The sequence below is a fragment of the Microcebus murinus genome, chromosome 6, assembly GCF_040939455.1.
Source record: "Microcebus murinus isolate Inina chromosome 6, M.murinus_Inina_mat1.0, whole genome shotgun sequence".
NCBI classification, from domain to species: Eukaryota; Metazoa; Chordata; class Mammalia; order Primates; family Cheirogaleidae; genus Microcebus; species Microcebus murinus.
In genome coordinates, this window is record NC_134109.1 from 81238514 (window position 1) to 81258895 (window position 20382).

The 20382-nt window shown below is 46.8% G+C and overlaps 1 protein-coding gene across 1 annotated transcript in view; it reads right to left on the bottom strand.

The window, feature by feature from the left end:
* Nucleotides 1–20066, bottom strand: part of PLA2G4E (phospholipase A2 group IVE) — a 60479-nt gene extending 40413 nt beyond the window's left edge. Inside the window, exon 1 of the mRNA XM_012766502.3 lies at nt 19576–20066. Coding sequence (XP_012621956.1) covers nt 19576–19758 — 183 coding nt within the window. The 5' untranslated portion in view covers nt 19759–20066. The remainder of the gene's footprint in view (nt 1–19575) is intronic.
* Nucleotides 20067–20382: the final 316 nt, after the last annotated feature.

The following is a 20382-nucleotide window of genomic DNA, read 5'->3' on the forward strand; positions in this document are numbered from 1 at the left end:
CAAAAGATGCCATAAGCACAGTTCTACCTCTAAAATGTATCTCAAATTTCCTCCTCTTCATAAATATTTATGGGTAACAAAATCAGCTTTAAAAAATAATGGTAAAGAGGAGTGTCTTGTCCTACCAGGTACTAATATAAATTCCAGAGCCCTACTGATGCAAACAGTGCTGTTGGCACAAGAGTAGGACCGACGGGAACAAAATAGAGGGACCAGAGACAGACCCCCACTGCTCAAGGGAGCTCAATGTATGACAAAACTGGCATGACAAATCACTAGGAAAAGAACACACTATTTAACAGGTGACATGGCAAAGTGATTTCCTATATAAAGTAAAAGAAGACAGCATCCCCACTAATGCCATACAAAAGGGCAGGATGTTTAAAAGAGATCAACCCAGAGACAAACCAAGGAAATGTGAATTAATCAGAAATGTAAATGAAAACATCAGTGAGATTTCACTATAGCTACTAAATTGGAAAACAATGAGAAAGTCGGACAATGACAAGTGTTGGCGAGGACATGGGGGCAGAGGCACCATCGTGCTCAGCTGTGGAAGAGGAGACTGATACAGTCATTGAGGGCAATCTGTCACCACTTAGTCAAAGTCAGAATGTTCGCACAGTGGTTCTGGTTTGGGTCTGGAAAGGTGTGTATGAGGGCATTCACCCCACATCACTATGGCATTAGAAATTTAGATGCAAACCATGTGTTCATCACTGGGAGAGTGAATGGGAAGAAATGAAGGAGGCACGACTTGGATGGAGTATGACACAGTAGTTCAAAGCAGCAAATTAGATGTACACGTAGTATCATGAATGGATCGGGAAAATGCGGTGTTTTTAGGAAAAAGTTAGGAAAGAGTGGCATAGATCTCAAACACATCTACAAAAGTTAAAGTATGGTTGTATAATATAGTCATATAAAATATGTATTGAACACAGTAAGATGGTTTCCTTTCTGCGGGGAGGGATTGGGGAAGGTTATGTGGATGTAGGGCAGGGGTCCTCAAACTGTGGCCCGTGGGCCACATGCAGCCCGCCGAGGACGTTTATCCAGCCAGCCCGGTGTTTTTGCCACTGCCACCCGTCCTCTTTAGCAGCCAACTCGTCCCCGGCCCACAGTGCACATGTGTGGAATGTGTGCCACACTCTCCAACGGCCCTCCAACAGTCTGAGGGACAGTGAACTGGCCCCTGTTTAAAAAGTTTGAGGACCTCTGGTGTAGGGAAATAGCAACCCATCAAGACAGCTAGCAAGGGACCTCCCGGGGACCTCCAGGGACCAACGATAGACTGACTCAGCTCTCTGCACCTGAAGGGAGATATTTTTCTCCTAAATAGTTAAGAGTGATCTCCTAAAACCATATGCTAGATTATGTGACTGCCCTGATTAAAACCTGGCCATGGCTTCTGGTGGCTCCAACCTCTGCCATAGCTCTGCAAGGTCCTGTGGGGTCCGGCTGCTCACGTTCGTTCCACTCCTTCTTCATGCCCAAGTTCCAGTTGCACTGGCCCTCCCTGTCCCAGCCGAGCCAAGTTCTTCCCCATGTCAGGGGTTTCGCACTACTGCTCCCTTGCCAGAAGTCCTTGGCCCCCACCCTGTGCACAGCTGGCTCCGCCTGGTGGGTCACAGCTCTGCTCAGATGTCGTTTTCCCCAGCAGCCCCTCGCTGGCAATGGCCCAGATCGTGTGCTCCTCTTGCCCAACTACTTGCCTCTGTGTTGCTCTGGTTAGCAATTTAATTTACCGTATCACACCTTGGATGACTTTGTTTTCCTATTCTTTTTGCCTTTTTCCACCAGACCATAAACCCTTTTCAGGACATGGACATTGCTTGTCTTGTTCATCAGCTGGAAACACCTAGCTCTCATCAGTAAGGGGATGGTTAGATTAGTGACGGCACATTCACACATGGGAACGCCACACAGATGTCAACAAGAACAAAGGCCTCACATTTATTGAATGTTGACAAGTGGCAGGGACTGGTCTAAATATTTTATATTGCCTGTGAAGTAGATACTATCATTATCTCATTTTAAAGAAGAAGAATTGAGACATAGGATAAGTACCTTGCTCAAGGTCACGCTGGTAGTTGACAGAGCTGTGACGCTAGTCAGTCTGGCCTGGAGCTTGTGGATTTAACATGCTGGCTCTCCGGAGATGCACAGATACTGTGCAGAAAGCTACTGTCTGGGAAAACTGAGATTCTGCACTGAGTTTTTTTTTTAAGGCTTCTTCTATGTTCCTATGTTCCTTGGCAAATAAAATTTAATTTCCTAAAACAAACACACACACAATACGTAAATACAATTTTGACAATATAACGTAAAACTAGTATCACAGTCCTCTGAGTGACAGGAGATTTAAAATAATCAACAACTGAAGTTAAAGTGTTGAGATGTCTTTTAGCTAAAAAACTTTTAGGACTTTTAGCTAAAAAACTAGACATGACTCCATTTCATGATGACATGATACAGGAGACACAAAGTAAGTGTAAATATGATAAGAAAGGGCCTTCACCCCACTGCAGGTAATGTTTATATTCTTAGTGTCATTGATGCATCTGGCTCAGGAGTATTTTCTACCCTTCTTTATCTTTATAACAAAATGTTAAGGGTGAACTCAGTGTTTTTCCTTCTCAAAGCACATGGGTCCACAACTCACCATTTCTCAATCTCATGAACGGAGTTCCTGCTATTAAAACTTGTGGCCTTTGCATTCAGCTGGATGTCAGGCTTTATTTTCCCGATCCCAACTCTCTTGCTCACTCAGCAAGGCTTCCAAGAGCCTTTTGCATTCTGAGTTTACTCCTCATCACCGGCCACCTTGGTGAGGATGATATTGTCATTGTCTCAAAGCCGACTGAGCATGGCATAGTGGTTAAGGTTCTATACTTTGAAGTTTAATAGACCTGGGTTTGTACCCTGGCTCTGTTATGTATCAGCTGCATGGACTTGGGCAAGCTTATCCCTCTAAGCCTGAGTTTCTCTATCTGTAAAAAGGGAAGCATAATAGTTTCTGCCTCACAGGATAGTTGCCAAGACGAAATGAGATAAAGGACTTAGCACATGGCTGGCACATAGTGATCCCTAGTGATGGGTTCACTGTAAATGGTGTGATCCTTAGTACAGTAACATCAGGGACAAGATGTTATCCTAGCTCACAACCCAAGTTGGGTGAGACAGGAAGGTAACACAAATGGCCTCAGGGTGATCATGTCACATATGGGGAGAGGTGTAAAAATGAGCTGCTCAGAAAGCATGGCCACTCAGGGCTGGGAAGGTCAGAAGAGGCTTCCGGGAGGAGGAAGAATTTGAACTTGCCCTTGAAGAGAGGGTATGGACTGGACACATGAAGAGGAGGAGAAGAGCATTTCTGTCAGGTGAGGCAGCACGAGCAAAGGTATGGAGGCTTGGAAAGGAAATTAAGGAGACTCCTGGAGAGCAAGTGAAAGAATCATGATCTTTCTTCCATTGGTAATGGTGACTCATGGAAGGTTTTGGAGCAGAGAGCGTTTAAGAAAGAGAGCAAACCCTGCTCCTATGGGAAGAACAGGTGGACACCAGCACTGTGTGGTTAGGCTGAGCTGGAATGCAGGTGTGGCTCTCTCACCAGCCAGTGTGGCTCCTTGGGACAAGCTGTGACCTGCAAACGGCCCTGATCAAGGCCTCTCCCACCCTCGAGGAACAGCCCCTGGGTCGAGTCCTCTCCAAATACGCTGTGGGCTCCGTGCAGGGCAGGCTTGGCTTCAGACTCTGTAGCTGTCACTCTGGGCCCCAAGGAGATGGGGCTCGGGAAAGATAAATCTGCATGTCTGTCCTCCAAGGAGGACAAGGAACCTGGATCAGGGGCTGTGAGTGGCAGAGGGAGGGGGTGGGAGCCCAGGCTGCAGGCCGCACTCACCCCCAGACTTCACAGGGACGGGGTTGGGGAGGACTTCCAGCAAGTTTAGCTCTGGGGTATTTGTCAGGACTGGGTTTGTCCTGGTCTCGCTGTTTTAAGAATTGTGTCAGATGGTCCTAGTCTACTCCATTCACTGGTGCTCTGTCTTCTGACTGCATTTGGTTCCAGCCAAGTTCGAGCAGAGGAAACTGATTTCCCACTGGTTCCATTTGGTTCAAGTCCTTGACAGCCCCTCCCCATCTCCCAGGGCAAAGGGCCTGGGGACGGGGTGGTGTCAGGCCTGGGAGGGCCCAGGAGGAGGAGACCCTTCCTATCAACTTGTGGATTTGACAGGGACGGCACAGTGGAGGAATGCTCTGGCTCCCTACTGGCTTCCAGGCCGAGCGTCTGTGCATGCCCAGGAAGGCAGCGTGGAGCGTGGGCGGACCGGACGCTGGACTGAGGGCCAGGAGTCCAGTGCCAGCTCTGCTGTGTGATACGAAACAAACCCTATCTGTAAAATGACAGGTTGGGCTGGGCCAGTCCAGACTCCCAGGAATGGGTCTCAGCTTCTGTGTGCTTTCGTCATCTCAGGTGGGTCTGAGACGAGACGCAGCTGTGGTTCCGACCATCAAACCAGGTGGCCTCAGAGTCTGTTCCTGTGGTTGACTTCCGGGGTCTGGCTTGTCCCTTGCTGCCCAGCGAGGCCACCCCATGTGTGGGCATCAGTGCAGAATGAGAGTAAGATGTGGGGTTTGTGGGGTCCTTCTGCACAGACATGACAAAGACACTGGACTAGAAATAGTCTGTTTGATGTTAGAAAGGAGAACTTAGTCAGCAAAGAGCAAAAAGTAACCAAAAAGGGGCTGATGTTTAGTGAGGGGGCTGAGGCCTTATAGGGAGGGCATTTTGGGTATGCAAAAACAACGCTTGTGGCCCGTCCTCAGCAGGACAGGCCAGTGACTCCCCTACTCCCACCCCGTGTGTGTGTGTGTGTGTGTGTGTGTTTGTGTGTGTGTATGTCATGTGTATGACTGTTGTGTGAGTGTGTGTGTCTGAGTGTGTTGTGTGAGTGTGTCTGAGTGTGTGTGTCTGAGTATGTTGTGTTGTGTGTGTGTGAGTATTGTGTGTGTTGTATTGTGTGAGTGTTGTGAGTGTGTTGTATGTGTGAGTGTTGTGTGTGTTGTGTGAGTGTTGTGTGAGTGTGTTGTGTGAGTGTTGTGAGTGTGTGTTGTGTGAGTGAGTGTTGTGTGTGTTGTGTGTGTGTGAGTGTTGTTGAGTGTGTTGTGAGTGTGTTGTGAGTGTGTGTTGTGTGAGTGTTGTGTTGTGAGTGTGTGTTGTGTGAGTGTATTGTGTGAGTGTGTGTTGTGAGTGTGTGTTGTGTGTGTGTGTGAGTGTTGTGAGTGAGTGTTGTGAGTGTGTGTTGTGTGCAGGTACCTGGGAGAGCGATGCTTGTGTGCTCTCCGAGTGCCGCAGGCCTCTGGGAGGCGAAGGGCGCTGAGCCCTCACTGGAGAATAAACTCCTGTTGCATCAAACTAGATGCAAGTCCCCAGCCCCTGTGGGGCCCGCAGTGTGACCCTAAAGACTCGTCTCTAACTGTCCCTGTCACCTCAGCCCTGCTTGCCCTGTGAACTTGGGACGAGTGTAAGCCTTGTGGCTGGTCCAGGCAAAATACTCTCAGGATTTTTTTTAGTGATATTTAGTTGTTTTTAAGGTTCAAATTAAAGAATTTGCACTGAGGAAATGGAGGAGTGGCTGAGCTGGCTCTTGAGACAAGGTGAGGACTTCCAGGAGGGGCCTCTCCCCCAGGCTGCCAGCCCCTCCTTGCCCCGCATCTTCTCTGACTGGCTGGGGACTGGGGGCTCCAGGGTGAGGGCAGTGAACTCAGGGCTGGGCAAGCAACGGAGAGATGCCCAGAGGTGCCTTTGGGAGGCACTGGGGCAAAGGGCACCTGGGGAGGGTGGGGTGGAGGGGTACCCTTGGGCTGGCTCTGCAGTGCTGTTGAAGATGCTGGTTACCCAGCTCAGCGGGGGGCCATGGGTCTGCAAGGAGGAGCAGGAGAGGGAGGAGCCACTGCCTGGAGCCCTCCTCCTGCCTGCCTCTGGTGGCCAGGGAAAGCAGCCTCCTGCTGCTCAGCCCTGATCAGAGTGGGTGGGCCCTGGGGGGCACAGGAGCTGGTGGCTCTGCAGGGATCCCCTGCCAAGGTGAAAACGACAGGTCACTCCTCCCTACCACTGTCTCCCTCTGCATGTGTGTTTGTAGGCATGGGCTGGGGGTGGGGTGGGAGTGCAGGGGGTGGGACTGCTGGCTTCTTTTGGGTGATGTAGAAATTCAGAAGGAAAGACCCTGGGCTCAAAGAGTGCAGACTTGACCCCCTGTTGCACCTTGCCCGTAGCCCTCGGCAACTCTTTAATGCAAACAATAACCAAAGATTCAGTTTGACAGTGATCAATCATCCCAGTTTGCCCAGGAGTAAAGGAGTGCAAAACTGGAAGGTTCCAGGCAAACTAGGATGATTGGATATCCTATTTCTAATTTTCCTTGAAAGTGTTTTTGGAAGCAGAGACATACCTGGGCTATGCCAGACCTGGGGTACTCCTAGGCTTTATAATTATTTGAGGCAAAATAATTTGATCGTTTTCTGATTTTATTTTGGAGAATATGAATAGAATCTATATGTGACAATTCCAGGTATTTAGGCCATTTCTGAGCTTAAGGATTGATCGAGTCTGTGTGTGGATCCTAGGGGTATGGTGGACACAGGACCCCTCCCCTTCCTCTGTTTAGAGAACACCCTTTTCCTCTGGGATCGCATGGAGTTGTCATCACAGGGAATCTTCTTCCTTCCTCAAAGGTGGGCCCCACCAGTCTGGTCAGTCAGCATTCCCATCCCCTTAGACTCTGTGATGGGTTCAGGAACAATTAGAAATCCTCCTCCGCCGCCTCCTCCTTTTCCTTTTGAGGATTATATGGGTGTTGAGAGAGAGAATTCCCTTTTCTCTAGATTGTGAAGAGGAGGTAAGCTTTGAGTTACTGGTGCCCATCTTTGTCACCATGTAGAAGGACTCAGCCTTAAAAGTAGAGAGATGGAGAGAAAAAGAGAAAGTTCCCAGGACATGATCTGGACTTCTAGATCCAGCTATGCCTGAAGCCCACATACCCCTTGGACTTCCTAGTTGCAAAGAGACAATAAAGCCACTTTTTATTTGCTTAAGCGTATTTGAATTCAGCATTAGTTACTCTGCTGCTGGTGGCTGAAGGAGTTCTGACTGCTGCATCCGGCCACCACGTCTGGGCTCCGTGAAGGGGATGGAGGAGGAGGAGGATGACGCCTCCTCCCTGAACTGAGTGCCTTATGCCCTTAAATTAGGGGACATCCTCTTCCAGGGCACATGTAGGGTGGGAGGCACTTGTCCGTGCTTTTTTTTGCCTTCAGCAGGCCTCTTTTGGGGGTGACAGGGCACGAGGTCTTCCAAGTCCCTTCTCTCATCTCCCCCAATCCCTCAAGGATCTGCTCTGGTCTCTCATTTGTCCTGGACTCTGGAAGTGAACACTACCATACACCCACCCACCACTCACATACCTGACTGCCTTGTGATGTCCCAGCAAGAAGAAAGTCCCTCCCAGTCATGGGAAGACCAACCCACACCGGAATCATTGCATCTCAACACCCCGCAAACTGCGATGGAGAAAGGGAGTTGCTCACTGTTCCTCCTTAGGTTCTGGGGAGGGGAGACCCGCTCCTGCTCCCCCGCTGGGGTGGGAGAGGCAGCCTTCCTCTCCCAGAGGCCAGCCAGGCTGAGTTCAGGGCGGGGAAAGGCAGACAGGAGGGGCAGGAGGTAGAGGACAGGCAGATGCAGGGGGCAGACCAACTGTAGGAAACGGAAACCATGCCCTGTTGCAAGTCTGGATGAGGATTCTCGAGTGAGCTCAACACTTGGGTTTCAGGATGACTTTTTAACCAAAGGTGCCTGGCAGGGAGGGGCCAGGGAGAAGATGGGAGGAGGGAAGAGGGGTGGGGGTAACCCGGGAGCGAAGAGATTGCTTTCCTGCCCCAATGGACAAAACAGCCTCCCAGAAAAAAAGCACAGCTTCCCTGCTTATCTGATCATTGGAATTTCTCCTTTTTAAAAAGTATTAAGCAATATTTATGATATACAAAATATATACAGAATAATAAAATGGATATCGGTGAACCCACTACCCAGCTTAGAAAATAACACTGGTAACAGAGTCAAAGCCCCCACCCCCTCCCCGGGTAATCCTCACCCAATCACTTCCCTTCTCTCTCTTCTTGGAGATAATCACTAACCCGAATTCATGTCTATCATTCCCAGGCATTTTTAAATTCCTTCTCTACATACGTATGTATCCCTATGCTATATTTGGTTATTGTACATGTTTTAAAATCTTATATGAGCAATATCATGTAAAGAATACGCATTCTGCCATAAACATGTTTTTTTTTTTTTCCATTCAACATTTATGTTTGTAAGATTCACCTACATAGGTAGATCTGGTTCATTCATTTTCATTGCTGTGCGCTATATCACAATTTAAAAAAAGTTTTTTTTTGAGACAGGGTTTTGCTCTGTTACCCAGGCTGGAATGCAGTGGCATAATCACAGCTCACTGCAGCCTGGCACTCCTGGGCTCAAGTGATCCTCCCACCTCAGCCTTCCAAAGTGCCGGAGTTACAGGTGTGAGCCACTGTGCCCAGCCTATACCTCAATTTATTTATCTGTTTTTGTGTAATGGGCATTTAAGCTATTTCTAAGATTTTGCTATTACTGTATTTCATCTGTTCTAAACTACACATTTTTCCCATTTTAAAATCTCTGAAATAAGGAATATTTTTTTAAAAAAACAATGACGTGTAATATTTTAATTGGCAGTGTTTCCCTTAGCGAATGATGTACCTTTGATGTAATGAAGAATGGTACAAACAATGCAAACATGAACTTTCTTGTACATGTTGTGTTTCTTTGGTGTATATAACCCTGGAAGGATAAGTTGGTGGGTTATGAGGTATATTATCATCAATTTTACTAGATATTGCTGAGCTTTTCTCCATAGCAATTTTCATTTATACTCCTTCCACTATATTTTCATTGGGGTATACCTAGTGGGTATTTATTCTCTGACTTTTTGAGTTTTGTCAATCTAATGAGTATCTCATTGTGGTTTTAATATGCATTTTCTTGATTATTAGTGATCTTTGGCATCTTTCCAAGATATTTTACTTTCTCTAACACATATTCTTGGGACTCTTCACTGATCCCCCTGCTTTAAGTCTCTTATGCTCCTTTGCCATAGTTGAATCTATCCACCATCAATACCTACAAATACACAGCAATAGTTATCAAAAGCTACAAAACTATTTATGCCCCAGCAATTTCACTCTTGGAAACTCACATTGAGGAAAAAAATGCTACATGCTCAAAAATGTTAACTTTTTTTTTTTTTTTTTTTTGAGACAGAGTCTCACTTTGTTGCCCAGGCTAGAGTGAGTGCCGTGGCGTCAGCCTAGCTCACAGCAACCTCAAACTCCTGGGCTCGAGTGATCCTTCTGCCTCAGCCTCCCGAGCTGGGACTACAGGCATGTGCCACCATGCCCGGCTAATTTTTATATATATATATATCAGTTGGCCAATTAATTTCTTTCTATTTATAGTAGAGACGGGGTCTCGCTCTTGCTCAGGCTGGTTTCGAACTCCTGACCTTTGAGCAATCCGCCCGCCTCGGCCTCCCAAGAGCTAGGATTACAGGCGTGAGCCACCACGCCCGGCCTAAAAAATGTTAACTTTTGATGGTGAAGAATTGAAAATCACCTACATGCTAAATGTTGGTAGAAATATTAATAAGTTATGGCATATTTCCATGATTCAATTCTATGTGATCTTGAAAAGAGAACTATAACATAAAGAGAATATACTGATACAGAAAAATACTTTTGATAACTGTGTGACACTGCTGTAAAAATTAGCAAATTGATGGATGGAATATTACAAATATCTCCTAACAAAACCAAGCACATATACACAGACTTAAATTTAGGATATAATAAGAATGGCTGATTACAAAAATAATTAAGCAAGTTATTAATTTTTCTATGAAAATCATAATCATAGAGAAAACAAGATCCCATGCACAATAGCAATGAAAAATAAAATTAAGTAAATCTGAAGAAAAATAAACAAGAAATTTATAGACACAGTGTAGAAAGCTACAAAACGCTCCTAAGAGAAATAAAACAGTTTGAAGAATGGAGACATACCTTGTTCTTGGTAGGAAAACAAAATGATCAATTATTCCTAAGTCAATCTATAAATTTGGTATAATAACCAATCAAATTTCCAACCAGAAGTTCTTGGAGAACTCGATCAAAAATTTGTAAAATTTATGCAGAAGAATGAAAATGAAAAAAAAATTCAATGAATTTGTAAAATAGACGTAATTAAGGAGAGAAAACAAATTCTATGTGGTAAATGTATTTTAAAGCTGCAGTATTTGAAGTCTAGAGAGTCCAGAAACAAAGCGCATACAGGAAATTTACATGTGAAAATGATGGCATTACAAATTTAATAGGGAAAAGAGAAATTATTTGATCAATTATGTTGCAAAATAGCCACTTTCTGAAAAAATAACCATTTTGCCGTTGGGGAAAAATAAGCTATATCTATATCTCATTCCTTATATTAAAATAAATTACAGATGTGAATATAATCTAACTGATTATTATTTTTATCAGTATTAGCAAGGAAGTAAGATACAAAACTGAGATGCAATACAGGAAAACAAAAGAATAATTCTGACTGTGTACATCTTAAATTTCTATATGTCAAAACACATAAACAATAATAAAAGACTAATTTGTAAAAATATTTGCTGACCTTATGATGAAGGGTTAATTTTCCCAGTAAACAAAAATCTCTTTCAAATAAATAATAAAAAGCAAACAACTCAATAGAAAAACTGACAAAAAATACAAACAGGCAATTGATGGTAGTAATGTGTATGTCCGCAGTTCCTGAACTTAGCTCGACATTGGAATCACCTGGAGATCTTTGAAAAAATATTGATGCCTGGCTCCCAGATACCCTGTTGTAATTGGTATGGTGTATATGACTTGGGCATTGGGATATTTAGAAGCTTTCTGATTCTAAAGTTCAACAAAGTCTGGGAATAACAGAATATGCAATGAGCCTATAATAGATTATCAGTAATCATTAAAAGAACGTAAGTGATAACAAGAGATGCCATTTTTCATTTATCAGATTGGCAAGGATTAAAAGTTGATAAGATCCAGTGTCAGCGAGGGTGCCAGGAAGAGTTAGCAAAACATTGTTCATGGGCCGGGCGCGGTGGCTCACGCCCGTAATCCTAGCACTCTGGGAGGTCAAGGTGGGCAGATTGTTCGAGGTCAGGAGTTCGAAACCAGCCTGAGCAAGAGTGAGACCCCGTCTCTACTATAAATAGAAAGAAATTAATTGGCCAACATATATATATATACATATATATATATATATATGTATATATATATATACACACACACACACACACACACACACACATATAAAATTAGCTGGGCATGGTGGCGCATGCCTGTAGTCCCAGCCACTCGGGAGGCTGAGGCAATAGGATTGCTTGAGCCCAGGAGTTTGAGGTTGCTGTGAGCTAGGCTGACGCCACGGCACTCACTCTATCCTGGGCAACAAAGCGAGACTCTGTCTCAAAAAAAAAAAAAAAAAATTGTTGATGGGATGTAAATTGAAATAAACTTTTTAAAGGGCAATTCGGCAATCTTATGAATATGTAAAACTTGCGTGGCCTTTGACTCAGTAATTCTATTTCTAGGAATTTATTGTACATAAACTCCTGCATAAATCCTCAAAGACCTTTGATTTAGCATTATTCTTGTAACTTTTTTATTTTTGTTGTTGTTATTTGTCTGTTTGCTTTAACAAGGGCTATGCTTTGGAAGTTGTTGCTGGACGGAGGTGGCAGTCCTCCCCTCCTGTCCCGCCCCCAATGTATCTATGGCTTCTGGGCCTTGGATATCGTGGAGGGGAGCTGGACAGCACTCTCCCTTGGGAATCTAGCTGCATCCATGAATTTACAAAGGAAAAGAGAAGCCTCCTGGGGACTCTGACTCCTTCTCATGGAGGATTCAGGTTATTGCAATGTTATTAGTGAACTACAGAGATCCCCCTGAGGTCAGATGACAAGGAAGGACAGCGGGAGTTCTGGAGAAGAAATGCACCCTAAGGATGAGGGAAGGTTGGACCGGTGTGTCGGACTCAGTATTAGGGTTTAGCGTGTTGGAGGCTAAGGCACGGGAATAATGCTGGAACTCCTTCATTTACTCATTTTGCTATCGAGCACCTACTTTGGGGGGACTGGTCCCCTCCTTGTCTGTGTGAATTGAGAAAGCTCTACCCTGACCAAGTGACATTGTGCAACCAGGATGCTTTGCTGGGAACCCTCCTAGTTGATCCTGACAGGGCAGAGTGTTCCTTAGCCTGGGAAAATCAGCAGAGATGCTCTGGTGGAGAAGTCAAGGGTCAGCAAAGAAGTGACAGGGTACTGTCTAGTGGACTACAGCCCTGGAAATCCTCTGGGTTATTTGGAGGGAAATCTTGAATTATCTGCCAACTTGGCAAGGAAGAGAGAGGAATCATTGTAATTTGGATATTAATGACATGTTTTCTACGCTTTGGGATAATATTAATAGCATCAGAAATTGGAAACAACCTAGATGATATGATGGTATATTATGTAGAAATTTTTAAAAAATCTTTTTTCTGGCCAGGCACGGTGGCTCACACCTGAAAGCCTAGGAGTTTGAGGTTGCTGTGAGCTATGATGGTGCCACTGCACTCTACCCAGGTGAAAGAGTGAGACTCTGTCTCAAAATAAACAAATAAATAAATAATTTTTTAAAAATAAAAATGTTTTAAAAAATAAAATTTTTTTTTCTAATGGCAGAGAAAAATATCACCATTTACTGTCAGGTAGAAATGACAAGTTTTATAATGTGAGCTTAATTTTACATATTTAAGTAAATTTTATGTATGTAAAATAAAATGTGTGAGTAAATATATGTACATACAAACAAAATTGATTTTTTTTTTTTTGAGACAGAGTCTCACTCTGTTACCCAGGCTAGAGTGCTGTGGCGTCAGCCTAGCTCACAGTAACCTCAAACTCCTGGGCTCAAGCAATACTCCTGCCTCAGCCTCCCCAGAAGCTGGGACTACAGGCATGCACCACTATGGCTGGCTAATGTTTTCTATATATTTTTAGTTGGCCAATTAATTTGTTTCTATTTTTAGTAGAGACTGGTCCCCCTCTTGCTGAGGCTGGTTTCGAATTCCTGACCTTGAGCGATCCACCTGCCTCAGCCTCCCAGAGTGCTAAGAGTGAGCCACCTCGACAGGCCCAAAATTGATTTCTATGTATATATGTGCCTAGGAAAAAAGACTGGAAGGAAATCTATTAAGGGTTCAGAAAGTTATCTCTTGATGAGATTATTGGGAATGTTTATTTCCTTTATTAAACTTTTAAAAATGTCCAGTATCTATACTGAACATATATTACATATTATTTATAATTAGAAAAACCAGTTTTTTAAAAAAGAACAAATTATTATATTGTAAATAAAGCAAAAAAAACCCAAAAACGTCTTTAGAGATGGGGAAAGAAAACTAACATTTATTTCATGCCTGCCATCTTTCAGGCCACCATACCAGATATTTATATATATCAGCTCTGTCAAGAGAACACAGGCATATTCTCTCATGGCCATCCTCTGCGAGTAGCAGGAGGCCTTGTTCTAGGATGGGGTCATGCAGACCCACCCAGGGAAGGAATTCTTCCTAAAGTGCTGGGAGGCCTTCTCTTCCTCCTACCAAGCAGCTGGCCCACTGTCCACCATCTAGATCCTCCTCTTTCCCCAGCTAAGACTTCCACTCGGTGGGCAAGACAGGGAGCCAAGCCATGGCTCATTGAACGTTTGCCTGAAGCAGACAGTGGAGCCCAGGACAGCAGAGGCTTGGAACTGCAGAGTGTGAAAGCTGTAATAACTTTGGGTATGGAAAGGGCTGGCAAGCACAGACAAGGAGTACGGCTGATGTTGTGCCACACCTGACAGTGCAAATAGGGCCATTCTGGGTGGGGAGATTTGATCCTAGTGTAAGAAAGAACTTGGTCATTTGGGAAGTAATGAGCTTCCATTCTTGGAGTTATGCAAATGGTACCTGCCTGGAAGGGACATAGGAGATTCCTACACTGGGCAAGGGGGTTGCTTTAGGATCTAGCTGCTCTGTGTCAGCTTGGAGACTCTCTATCCTGCCATACCCCAGATTCTGGGGACAACTTGCTAATCCCTTTATCTGCTCGAAGCACCTGTGGGAGAGGCCTTCTGGAGGCCAGGCCAACTTTTGTTGCTTAATATGTAAGTAATTCTACTCGTGGGAATTTCACTAGGCAGGGAAAAGAGGACAGGGCAGGCCCAGGGAGGCATCTGGGGGAAGGCAGGCCTTTGGGCACCCATAAGCCAGGATCTGTGGATGGCCATCTACTCTACCACTTTCAGAACTGGCCCTGGAACTCATATCTTGGGGCCACTTTGGTGGGAGTATGGAATCTTTTGTCTTCCTGCCTGTCTCTCACCTGCCGAAGGATACCCCCTCACAAATAGCAGGTATTTAGGGAGCACCTGCAATGTGGAGGTGGAGGATATAAAAAACCCCAAAAAACAACAAAACACACACAAACCAAAGAGGCTACCAACAAAAAGCTTACTACAACAAGAACTAGATTTCACAGACTTGTTGGAGAGACAAGACCCACACAGACATGTGTAGTGGAAAGAGTAGGAGATTTGGAGTTAGAGAGACCTGGATTCATTATCTTGGCTCTGGCACTTACTAGCTGGGCAGTGGTAGGCAATTCCCTGATCTCGCTGAGACTCATTTTCCTCATCTATAAAATGGGGTCCTAATTTCATATGATCATTGTAAAGATTTTTTAATATATATACTATATATACATGTATACGTACACATATATTAATATTTTTTATATATAGTGACTAGCACACAGAGTCTGGAGTATAATCAAACTTAATAAATTGTGGCTATTGCTGTTCTTTTTGTTTTTGCTACAGGACAAATGGATTGGGAAGAACTAACTGTAAGTGAACTTGGAAAGCAAAGTCTCTACAAGTTGATGTGGGCTGGAGAAGTCAGGGAAAGCTTTGTTCACCGGTGACAAAGACTTTCGAGACCCTCCTAAATGCTAGGCACTGTGCTATAGGTTCTGGGTGTCAGAATAAATGTGTTACCTGCTCTTGTGGAAACTAAATAAATAACCAATTTACAGCCATCAACTGTGATAAGTATTAGGAAGGGAAAGAACAGAGTGTCTGCTTTGAAAAACAGTGACAGATTCCAACTAGGGAAGGCCTCAGGGACGATCTCCCAGAGGAAGTAGCCTTTTGGCTAAAGCCTGGAGGAGAATCAGGAGTTATCTGCGGGCTGTCGGTGTACCGAGACCCTGGGAGGTGGAAGAGGCGGGCATGTTGAGGAACCAAACGCGTGTGTCTGGGGCACCGAGAGTACGGAGGGAGGCGGTGACAGCTGTCTGGGAAGGTGGCTCACAAGAGGCCTTGGAAACCATGGTGAGGATTTGGAATCTTATCTTCAGGGACTGGATGGCACTGGCCAGTGTTAAGCAGAGAGGTGGCGTGAATAGGCCCACTATGGCTCTGGGTGGGGACAGGGCTGGGCAGGACTGGAGGTGGGAAGGTGAATTGTAGTGGCTCAGATGCAAAACAGGTGGTTGCTTGGGCCAGCGTGGGGGGCAGGGTGGATAGAAGGATGGGATTTTAGAGAGGTGTTTCCCAGCAGGACCGACGCCGGCGGGTGACGGATTAGACATGAGGGCGAGGCAGAGGGTGTCCCATGGGCTTCAGGAAGCTGGCAGCGAGTAAAGGTGTAATACAGAGGCCCGGGCCTGAAGTACCGAGGAGGCTCTGGGGGGCTGAGCCCTGAGCCGCATCTTGAAATGGGGCAAGGTGTGGAAAAGCGGTGGGAGGGGAGGGGGAGCGCTCCAGGAAGAGACAGGGCAGAGTCGCGTGAGGAGTAGGAAGGAGCTTGCCTCATCCCACGTGGGTGGCACAGAGTAGGGCGAGCCCGCAGGAGGGAAGGGCGTGGGCTGTGGGTCACAGGCCACAGGGTGTGAAACCGGGGCGGGAGGTTGGGGTGGGGCCTCTGAACCAGGTGGAGGTATCAGCCTTGATGTCAGAGATAGTGGGAAGCTGTTAGGTTCCTGGGCCAGCAGCCAGTGGCCAGGTAGCACCTGTCACTCAAACGCAGGTGTCAGGAGAGGGAAAGATGTCAAGCAGCAGCCACAGAGCTTGTGCTTTCTGAAAGCATTTACAGACCACCTACTCTGCGCTCAGGAAGATAATAGCATGGGATGTTTCTGGGGACACTCTGTTGGGTCCCGGGACACTGCTTGCTCATTGGTTCCTTCCGACCTCATCAGCTATTCCTTTTCAGTCTCCGGTGGCCTCTCTTCTTCCTCGGCCATCCAGGCGTCTAAAGGTGCAAAAAGCAGGAGGGCACAGACTGCCACCCCTTCTCTTCTGTCTCTTCATCCTGTCCTTTGGAGATCTCGTCCAGCTCCACAGCTTAAGAACCATCTATATTCTGTTTTATGTATTCAAACAGATCATCTCCTTGACCTGTTTCCCGAGTTCCAGACTTTTATTTTCAACTGCCCACCTGCCATCTCCACTTGGATATGAATCTCAAGTTTAAAATGTCCAAGACAGAAACCTCCAGTCCCTTCCACCCCAACTCATTTCTACCCCAGTGTTCCCCAGCTGAGTAAGCACCCCCCCACAAACGCATCTGTGATTTCGCATTCTGTATACAATCTATCTGTAAGTCCTATAAATTGTAGCTCCAGAAAAATCCAGAATCCTTCCACTTCTGAGGTTCACTGCTGCCACCCCAATCAAGCCTCCACCATTTCTCCCTGAGCCACAGCAAAAGCCTTTCTCACTTGCCTCCCAGGCTCTCCTCTGTCCCCCCCGGCAAGCCACAGACCCTCCACAGTGATCTGTGTGAAACACGAAACAGACAAAGTCAGCCCTCAGTTGACGACCCTGCAGTCGCTCCCCACTGTGCCTCAGAACAAAATCAAAGCTGGTTTCTGCGGCATCCGGCACCACATGAGGCTCTGACCTCAGCTCCTACTGCTGCCTTCTCTCTTCCCCTGCTCTCTGCTCTCCAGACATGCTGGTTTTCTCTGTTTCTAGAACAGACCAACCCTGTGGGCCTTTGCAGGTAGAATGTGCTTTCTCTGGAACACCATCCAGCAATCTTCTCACCGTTCAGATCTTAGTTCAGATGTCACCCCCACACACACCTGGTATCCTCTCCCTGCTGCCTGTCACTCACCATCACACTTTGTTCTGAGGGCAGTGATATCAGATACAGTCACGTACGGTTCATCATGTGTCTCCCGCACTAGAACGGAAGCTTCACAGAGCTGGAGCTCGTCTGACCTGCTCCGCGCTCTGTCTCCCATTCCTAGAACATAGTGGGAGCCCAGTAAATATTTGCTCAGTGAATGAAAACATGCTTTAGATGTGGTTCCTGGTCTTCTTGAAGGAGGGTGACAAGCCACAGGAAGAGTTACCTAAGCACACGGGGCAGGAAATGGGAAGTCCAAGAAGTGATTCACAGCTAAGCTGATAAGCTGATATTTACTTTAGTGTTACTAGAAGACCCAGTAACGGGGGGCCTCGAACTGGGCCTGGAAAGACAAAGGCCTAATCCACAGGGCGGTCCTGGAGGGAGCCCTGCGAGGACCAAGAGGGAAGGCAGACGAGGAGCTCTGGAAGACCTGGTGAGTGTGACAGGGGGCCTCATCCCTGGCCCGACAGGCGTGGAGATGCTGGGGCCGAGGGAAGAAATAATGATAAAGTCGTAACAACGACAATGGCAGTGACCCACATGCTCCAGCATCACATGCTCCAGGCATGTGCTAAGCACGTGATTTACTCATCATGTTGTTTTACCCTATTGATGAAGAAACTGAAGTTTGCAGAGGTTAAGAAACTTGTCTGAGGCAATAGGGCTAGCACCTGACCGAGCAAGGGATTGAACCCCATCTGATGCCAAAGCCGGTGCTCTTAGCCTCTCTAATGAGGCCACGACTTTCACAAATATTAAACCATTATGTTTTAATTGCTCCTGTAACCTCTCAGCTGCCACCTCTAGGTGTGAGTCAGGAGGCTTAAGATGCGAGGGCAGGCAAGGGCAGGCCGCTGACCTTTCTAGCAAGACAATGGAGAAGAGAGGCTGTCCCAATTCCCATCTCCCCTTTCAGCATGTCAAGAGCCGGCCTGGCGGATGAGACAGAGAAACTTCTGGAAAGGAGGTGGAGTCAGGAAGAGGGAGAGGAGAAGAACTGCTCACCAGTGTCCGGGAGATTGCAGAAGACGCGTCTTTGGGAAAGGTGGTGGGCAGAGAAGCTGAGGGAAACGTTTGACCCCTTTTCACACATGGCTCTGAGATGGGTCACCAGCAGAGGCCCCAAGCCTCCATGGGGCCTGGTTAAGGGGTGCAGCGGCATCCTCCTGAGGACTGGGTCGTCCCCAAAATGGCCCTCAGCTACCTGTGTGGTAGACGCTGGGTTCTGGGATGCAGGTGTGAAGTGGGACCTTCTGGGGTCAGGCACAGTGACCCCACGGTTGAGGCTCAGGATGGACCCACCAAGCCAGGGACCAAAAAAAAGGGACCAGAGACCAGAGGGCTCCACAGGAGGTGATGGGACCTTGGCCAGTGCCCCCTTCAAGGGAGGCCTCGGCTGGCAGGAAGAAGCAAGGCTCACCCCCTGCACAACTCAGCCTGGTGCCACCGCTGAGACCACAGCAGCCAGAGGGGCACAAGAACACGCCACCTCCCCAAATCACTGGGAGCTTAAAGGAAACTCACACACCCACCCAGAGGAGAAGCGCAGGAGGCAGGTGTGGGTCACCTGGCCGTTACCTAAAGATGCTGTTTGATCACAAAATTGACCAAATGGGCCTTGCTTATTAAAGGCTTTTTCTTCACTAACCACTAGGTGGCTTCGTGAGGAAGGCCAGGTCAATACATCCCTCCCACCTGTCTCTGAGCTGCATACAATTACAGTCACAACCCTGCCGAGCCGCTATGCTACATCGCAGTTTGGGCACCTGCTTTGCACCAGGCACTCTGCTACGTCCTTCACACACATGATCCCATTCACTCCTCTCAGTGTCATATTAACAGAAATATCCTCTGTCCCCGATTACCCACTGAGACTATCTGTGTGGCCTTGGGAAAATTCCTTAACGTTTCTGAGCCTCAGTTTCTTCACCAACTGCAGATACCACCCCTCCCTAGCAGAGTATCAGGCATACAGAATGCAGAGGTCACCATTGTTGTTATCAGCTCTTTGGAGCACCCAAGGAGGTAAGGGCAGGTAGGCAATGGAGCTGAGGTAAAGCCACTCCTCCGGAGAAGAAAGAAAAATTAACAAAAGCACAACCTCTTAACTCTGCAGTGATGCAGGTGATCTCATTCAGAGTAAGGAAAGTGGGGTGAAATTTAAGGAGCGAGGAGCCCCCTCTGCAGGAACACAGACTTACCTGAGAGCCCCGAGGGACCATGGGAAGTGAAGGTGGGCGATCAGGAGCTTCCAGGTCCTGTGTCTCCTCAAATACACTGAAATTTCTTCCTGACCTGCTGCTTTCTTCTTCCCCTGCTGGGTTCTGTGGGACAAATGCATTAGTTCCCAGGCCAGGATGGCCTTCTGAGGCTTGCACATTCATCCCAGCCACCTCTCTGGGGCTCAGGACAGGCCGCGTGGAGCTGAGGCTTTGTCAGGGCATCCTTGGGGGACTTTAAGGGGCGTTTGTAGAAAGTGAAAGCAATGCCATCAGATTCCTCCTGGAGATAAGCAGGATGAATTATTAAGGAGCTGAAGGAAGTCTGGGCTCAGCTATGGGAGTCCCACATCTGTCTCTGTGAATATTTCAATCTGGAGCTGCTCTGGTGGAGAGAGAGAGGTTTTCTTTTTGCTGCATGAAGGAAAGGTAAGCAGGAGCTAGAATCAGGTTTATATAGGGCAGCTCTTAGTCAAGGGAAGCCTGCGTTTCAGGGCTGGGATCCAGGCTCAGAGGCAGCTCCCCACTGCTCAGGAGCTATTTTTAAAAGTGTGAAATTCAATATGTGTGTGTGGGGTGGGGGTGGGGAGGAGTACGGTGGGGAGGTGTGGAAGTGAAGTGGCCGAGACCATCTGGTTCCTAAAAGAGACTCTCCTTCCTGGGAGAACACTCGCCTGGTTCTTGCCTGACACCCCCAGATATCTATTTTGAGCTCTAAGAAGAATACCCAGCCTGGTGTTCAGGGCTGATGACGTGGACCAGATCAGAATCTAATCATTTACCCTGCCT